Consider the following 7,500-nt stretch of genomic DNA (forward strand, 5'->3'; position numbering starts at 1 on the left):
GTTAGACAGTACAGAGACAGGTCATTAAGGAGCAGGTAGGGGTTAGACAGTACAGAGACAGGTCATTAAGGAGCAGGTAGGGGTTAGACAGTACAGAGACAGGTCATTAAGGAGCAGGTAGGAGTTAGACAGTACAGAGACAGGTCATTAAGGAGCAGGTAGGGGTTAGACAGTACAGAGACAGGTCATTAAGGAGCAGGTAGGGGTTAGACAGTACAGAGTACAGTCGGTTACCGTCGTAGGCCTTGGGCGAGGCGTCGCGGCCGTGGTGCGAGCGGGACGGCAGGCCCTGCCTCTTGCCGTAGACGGGGTGCTGGCCGTCGTAGGAGCCGTACTCGTAGCTGGTCTTGGAGTACTTCTCCAGCTCCTTGGCCAGGTTGGAGCGCGGCGTGCTGGTCGGCACGTTGTTCTTACAGCCGTACTGCGGGATCTCCAGCTGCTTCACGAAGCACATGGGCCTGGGGACCACAGACACACTATACTCTGGTACCCTGCTTTACTCTACTATACTATACTCTACTCTACTATACTATACTATACTCTACTCTACTATACTATACTCTACTCTACTATACTATTCTCTACTATACTCTACTATACTATACTCTACTATACTCTACTATACTATACTCTACTATACTACACTCTACTATACTCTACTATACTATACTCTACTATACTATACTATACTCTACTATACTATACTCTACTCTGATACTCTACTATACTCTACTACTATACTCTACTATACTCTACTATACTCTGATACTCTACTATACTATACTCTACTCTACTATACTCTACTCTACTATACTATACTCTATTATACTATACTCTACTATACTCTGATACTCTACTATACTCTACTACTATACTCTACTATACTCTGATACTCTACTATACTATACTCTACTATACTATACTCTGATACTCTACTATACTCTAGTCTACTCCACTATACTCTGATACTCTACTATACTCTACTCTGCTATACTATACTCTGATACTCTACTATACTCTAGTATACCATACTCTACTTTATTCTGCCATATTCTGGTACTCTGCTTTGTTCTACTATACTCGACTATACTCTACTATTCTCTAGTATACTCTGACATACTCTACTATACTGTTAGGACATACTTAAGAAACAATACTCTACCATACTAAGACAGTTTTCTATACTCTTCCAACCATACTCTGCCTACCTGTGTAATCCAAGGTGTTGCACTCCATGTACTCTTCCCACCATACCATTATATACTCTACTGTACCCTACTATAACACATCATACAGTACTCTTCTACAATCAACTAAACTCCACTTTACTCTAGTGAGCAGTACCTCAGCACGCGGTCTGATGCCTGATTGGACTTTGAGCTGCTGTCACTCAAGTTGCTGCTCTTCTCGTGGACCTTGGCGATCTTCTCAGCAGCAGCGATTGGACACCCGGAAAGACTGGCGGACCAATCAGAAGACAGCACCGTTAAAATACACAAACATGCACTCATTCACTCACACACACACACACACACACACACACACACACACACACACACACACACACACACACACACACACACGCGCGCGCGCGCACACACACACACACACACACACACGCACACACACACACACACACACACACAATAGGGAAAAACAAGAGTATGAATTTAAAGAATAACATCAAAAAGAGAATATAGATTTAAATGGAGAAAACATTAGATACTTATCTTTATACACAAACTCAACACTCCACCGGTGAACCAACAAATGTACAAACATTCATACATGAAAAAATAAACATGCATAATACATATATACATATATAAATTTCAAATCAAATATACAAATGTATTTACAATGACAGCAATAAAAAAACACATAAATATTCACACAGACTAAATATAAATATTACAATGCCATAAAATAAAATCCAAAGAAAAAAAGATCACAACACACATGGTTAAAAAGCAAAGTTAAATGATGTTTTAAAAGGTGAAACAGGTTTTATCATCATCTGGGAGTTGGAGGCGGGACCAGCATGTTGCTGCTGGATGATTGGAGGATTGGTTTGTCGCTCAGACTATCTCTCCTCTCCCACGGACTGACATGCAGTACAGGGTCGGTGTCTCGCTGTTTCTATGACAACCTGCTAGCTAATGTTTCCTCTGATGCTAACACAGTCTGTCTGTCTGTCCGTCCCTCTGTCTGTCTATCTGCCTGTCAGTCTTTCTGTCTGTCTCCCTCCCTCCCTCCCTCCCTCCCTCCCTCCCTCCCTCCCTGTCTGTCTGTCTGTCTATCTGTCTGTCTGCCTGCCTGTCTGTCTCTCTGAAAGTCTGTCTGTCTGTCTCTGTGTCTGCCTCTCAGCCTGTCTGTCTCCCTCCCTGTCTGACTACCTGTCTCCCTGCCTCTCAGCCCGTCTGTCTCCCGCCCTGTCTGCCTGTCTCCCTCTCCCTCCGTGCCCCTCAGCCTGTCTGTCTCTCTGGGGACTCACCTGCGGTGGGAGTTCCTGTTGCTATTGACGTGACCGCGTCCGGAGCAGCCGGGCGTAGGACACTTGAGCACATTCTCATACATGGCCAGGACTTAGGCAGCAGGGGGGGGCGAGAGAGACAGCAGGGTTACGTGAGGGTTACTTCTGCCCCGCGACGGGGACCATGCAGCCATGCAGCGTAGCCATGACAACCAGGACCGCGTCCCGGTGTTCCACACAGAGGATGAGGCAGGTTCTGATGAAGGTGGAGGAGAACCGTGTCGATGAGGGTGGAACCATGGGGTGACGGAGGAGGAGGAGGAGGAGGAGGAGGAGGAGGAAGAGCAGATGTACGTTTGACGCCGGCGTGGGACTGTGTTACAACCGTATTCATGAGCGGCATCAAAGATCAGAACCTCGTGCGTTCTGCCACATCCGGAGCGTGCAGAGGTCGGACTGATGTGCACAGAACTCAATACCAGCTCTTGGAATATTTCTGAATGCAACATGCTCATTGTATTCTGAAGTAGTCCACCGATCAGGCTCACACACAGAACATGGGGTTTGAAGACTCAGTATAGAGGCATTGAGCCCCGGTCCATGCGTTCTTCAACATTGAGTTCAGCGTGCTTAGCACAATGCTAACAGGGAGACCCCCTAGCCCAGGGCCTGAGCCCAGCAGAGGCCCCAGCAGATCAGCAGAGTCCAGAAGAAGTACCATGTAGCTCAGCTAGCTTAATCTCCTAGTACAGCAGTAGCATGTAGCTATGCTAGCATGGGTTTAGGAAACAAATAGCATGTAGCTATGCTAACAAGGGTTTAGTACCACAGTAGCATGTAGCTATGCTAGCATGGGTTTAGTACAGCAGTAGAATTTAGCTAAGTTAGCACAGGCTTAGTACAGCAGTAGAATGTAGCTAAGCTAGTCTGGGCTTGCTACAACAGTAACATGTAACTAAGCTAGCAGGGTCTTAGTACAACAGTAGCATGTAGCTAAGCTAGCAGGGTCTTAGTACAACAGTAGCATGTAGCAAAGCTAGCATAGGCCTGCTAGAACAGTAACAGGTTAGCACTATCTCTCACACAACAACCTGAAGGTCCCTTCATCAAATGTCCGCATCTGACCGTATTTCTTTACTGAGCAGTGTATTCCACTGAGGCTCAGCTACTGAAACATGGATGCTAGTGACACATCATTCCGGGGTTGGCCTGCTAGCCAACAGCGAATAGACAAACATGCACACTGAGCACAACCCCAGCCAACCCCATCCCCACACTGGAACCACTTCAACCAGTCAGGCAGCCCACCAGTGGACCAGACCAGCTTAGCAGACTAGTCTGTCCACGGTACATCTGGGGGGGGACTCCCACTTTTGAATAGACTTGGTGGTGGCTAAGCTGCCCCCCCCCCCCCCCCCTGCTGGTAGAATAGCTACCCTTTAGACATCAGGGGATAGTATTCCAACATTTCCTCTGGTGAACGTGATGCTGGAGAGCTGCTTACTTGTTTGAAGGGACAGCGGGTGTGGACTCCATGTTTGGTGGATTGATGGGTTTACAGGGACAGGTCTTTAGAAATCCAGGCTGAATAGGTTGACGTATTCACTGGTCATTAGGTCCCTGTAAACCCATGCTGAGCGGATGGTTGTGTGTACAGGGACATGTGGTCATTGTGAACCCAGGCTCGGTGGATTTATTCACGGGGACACCAGGTCCCTGTAAACTCATTCTGAGCGGATGGATGTGTGCACAGGGACACAGGGTCCCTGTAAACCAAGGCTGATTGGACGAGTGGTGGGCTCTTACTCTCAGGCGGGACCCGGTCCCTGTTAACCCAGGCTGATAGGTGGACCCGGTCCCTGTAAACCCAGGCTGATAGGGGGACCAGGTCCCTGTAAACCCAGGCTGATAGGGGGACCAGGTCCCTGTAAACCCAGGCTGATCGGGGGACCAGGTCCCTGTAAACTCAGGCTGATAGGGGGACCAGGTCCCTGTAAACCCAGGCTGATAGGGGGACCAGGTCCCTGTAAACCCAGGCTGATAAGTGGGCCAGGTCCCTGTAAACCCAGGCTGATAGGGGGACCAGGTCCCTGTAAACCCAGGCTGATAGGGGGGCCAGGTCCCTGTAAACCCAGGATGATAGGGGGACCAGGTCCCTGTAAACCCAGGATGATAGGGGGACCAGGTCCCTGTGAACCCAGGCTGATAGGGGGACCAGGTCCCTGTAAACCCAGGCTGATAGGGGGACCAGGTCCCTGTAAACCCAGGCTGATAGGGGGGCCAGGTCCCTGTAAACCCAGGATGATAGGGGGACCAGGTCCCTGTAAACCCAGGCTGATAGGGGGACCAAGCCCGAGCGGCGGCTCCTTACTCTCAGGCGGGACCCGGTCTTTGTGGGGACATCCAGACAGGCTGCGATGGTGGGGGTAGAGGCCGGTCACGTGACCCGTCCCGTCGCAGCCCGGGGTCGGACACTTGCTCTCCTTCTTCTCTGACCTAGAGGAGTCTAGGGTGTGTGTGTGTGTGTGGGAGGGGGGGGGGGGGGGGGGGGGGGGGATCACATGATACTCTCAACACACTCTATGGACCACGCTTGGGTTACAGTGGTAGTGTTGTAACACTGACTCCTACAGGCACACCATAGTGAACATACATACAGCATGGTCTCTCACTACAATATACCCATATAGCCGATATAATAACCTCATAGTGTTTATATCACAACAGTCATGCCAGGAGAGAGGTTCTAGCAGAGAGGGTCTATGTTACAGAACAGCGAACTGCTCTAAAACATTAGTACAACAGTAGCATGTAGTTAAGCTAGCATGGGCAAGGGACAACAACAGCATGTAGCTAAGCTACCATGACCTTGCTACAACAGAAGCATGTAGCTAAGTTAGTACGGGCTTAGTACAGCAGTAGAATGTTGCTAAGCTAGAATGGTCTTAGTACAACAGTAGCATGTAACTAAGCTAGCATGGGCTTAGTATAACAGTAGCATGTAGCTAAGCTAGCAGGATTTTAGTACAAAAGTAGGATGTAGCTAAGCTAGAATGAGCTTGCTACAACAGTAGCATGTAGCTAAGCTAGTCTGGGCTTGCTACAACAGTAGCATGTAGCTAAGCTAGCAGGGTCTTAGTACAACAGTAGCATGTAGCTAAGCTAGTCTGGGCTTGCTACAACAGTAGCATGTAGCTAAGATAGCAGGGTCTTAGTACAACAGTAGCATGTAGCTAAGCTAGAATGGGCTTGCTACAACAGTAGCATGTAGCTAAGCATAACGATCCGGCCACACCTTTGTAGTAGCTCCTCTTCAAGCCGTCGCCGTGGTGATGCATCTTGGAGCGCCTCTCCTCCAGGCCGTGGCCGTGCCGGGGGCTGTGGTTGCCGTGGCGAGGGTGGTGATGGTCGCGGCCGCCCCGGCCCCCGTGCTCCGGCAGCGTGCGGTCCCTCATCACCTTGGCGCGCTCCGACTCCATGGCGATGGCCTTCTCCAGCAGCGACAGGTTCCCCTTGGTCATGTCGAAGGCCTCGTCCGAGCGCTCCGAGGCCACGGAGGTGGTGTCCTCGTCCCCGTCCTGGGACCCGCTGCCGGGGTACCCCCCCCCGCGGGACACCGGGCTCAGCGGCTCCCCCGCCGGCTCCTCCATCCTCATCAGGCCCACCATGTCGGAGTAGCTCCTCTCCCGGCTGGACTCCTCCTGGTGGCAGCTCTCATACCTGAGGGGGAGGAGGGGAGGGGGAGGAGGAGAGAGGGGAGGAGGGGAGAGGGGAGAGGAGAGGGGAGGGGGAGGAGGAGAGAGGGGAGGGGGAGGAGGAGAGAGGGGAGGGGGGGAGAGGGGAGGGGGGGAGAGGGGAGAGGAGAGGGAGGAGGGGAGGGGGAGGAGGAGAGAGGGAGGAGGGGAGGAGGAGAGAGGGGAGGGGAGGGGGAGAAGGGGAGGGGGAGGAGGGGAGAGGGGAGGGGGAGGAGAAGAGAGGGGAGGAGAGAGGGGAGAGGAGAGGGAGGAGGGGAGGGGGTGGAGGGGAGGAGGGGAGGAGGGGAGGGGGAGGAGGAGATGAGGGAGGAGAGAGGGGAGGATGGGAGGAGGCGATGAGAGCAAAGGTAGGAGGAGAGAGGGAGGAGGGGAGAGGAGAGAGGAGAGAGGGAGGAGGGGAAGACGAGATGGGAGGAGGAGAGGTGTAGGAGAAGTAGACGGAAGAGCAGGTGAGTAAACGTCAGGCTGTCTCTCCCAGGCTCATCTCCTCTGCTCCCTGTCGTCCTGGTAACCCGAACCCCTCTGAGCTCAGCCCCAGCCCCCCCGCGCCTCCTCCTACCTGGACAGGTGGTGGCTGGGGGTCATGGGGTGGTGGTGGTGGTGGTGGTGGTGGTGGTGCTGCCGGTCTCGGGGGGGGCTCTCGCTCAGCTTGCGGGCCAGGTCAAAGCACTGGGTCCTCAGACACTCCAGGCTGCTGATGGACACCTCCTCGCCGCCCTCCGCCCCTCGCCCCGCCCGGCCCGTCCTCCGGTGGCTCCTGCTGTGCTCCTGGCCGCGCTCCACGCCCGCCGACGCAGCCGCACTGCCTTCTGGGTAGCCGTCCTCGGGCGGCAGGGCGCCGTGGCCCTGAGCCAGGAGCTTCAGGGAGTCCACCGTCTCCCGGACGACGTCGCTGTCCAGGTCCACGCCCAGGGCGCCCTTCCTCTCCCCGGCCTCGCTGCCCTCCTCCTCCTCGTCCTCGTCCTCCTCCTCCTCCTCCCCCCCGCTGTTGGAGGAGCTGGTGTTGCCCTCCGACTCGGTGGTGGCGTGGTAGACGGCGTCCTCCGCGATCTTCCCCAGGTTCAGCAGAGACTTGGCCACCAGCTGGTCGTAGTCCTCGTAGTCCTCTCCGCCGACGGCCGGGGGCCCCAGCAGGTCCTGGCTCCTCTGACCGAGGAGGTCCTGGTCCTTCAGACCCAAGAGCAGCTTCGACGTCCCGGGCTTGAAACAGGTCTGCGCTGCGATGGGAAAACAGAGAGACATCAGTCCGACGGAGGAGGAGACGGAGAGAGG

General features: G+C 53.3%; 1 protein-coding gene across 1 annotated transcript in view; it reads right to left on the reverse strand.

The window, feature by feature from the left end:
* Positions 1 to 7,500, reverse strand: part of myt1la (myelin transcription factor 1-like, a) — a 34,770-nt gene that overhangs the window by 17,539 nt on the left and 9,731 nt on the right. The window contains exons 7-12 of the mRNA XM_030345114.1: positions 6,788 to 7,445; positions 5,769 to 6,193; positions 4,845 to 4,979; positions 2,495 to 2,585; positions 1,345 to 1,458; positions 235 to 458 (exon numbers count right to left, since the gene is read on the reverse strand). Coding sequence (XP_030200974.1) covers positions 235 to 458; positions 1,345 to 1,458; positions 2,495 to 2,585; positions 4,845 to 4,979; positions 5,769 to 6,193; positions 6,788 to 7,445 — 1,647 coding nt within the window. The remainder of the gene's footprint in view (positions 1 to 234; positions 459 to 1,344; positions 1,459 to 2,494; positions 2,586 to 4,844; positions 4,980 to 5,768; positions 6,194 to 6,787; positions 7,446 to 7,500) is intronic.

Source organism: Gadus morhua, chromosome 21 (assembly GCF_902167405.1).
Source record: "Gadus morhua chromosome 21, gadMor3.0, whole genome shotgun sequence".
In the NCBI taxonomy this organism is placed as follows: domain Eukaryota; kingdom Metazoa; phylum Chordata; class Actinopteri; order Gadiformes; family Gadidae; genus Gadus; species Gadus morhua.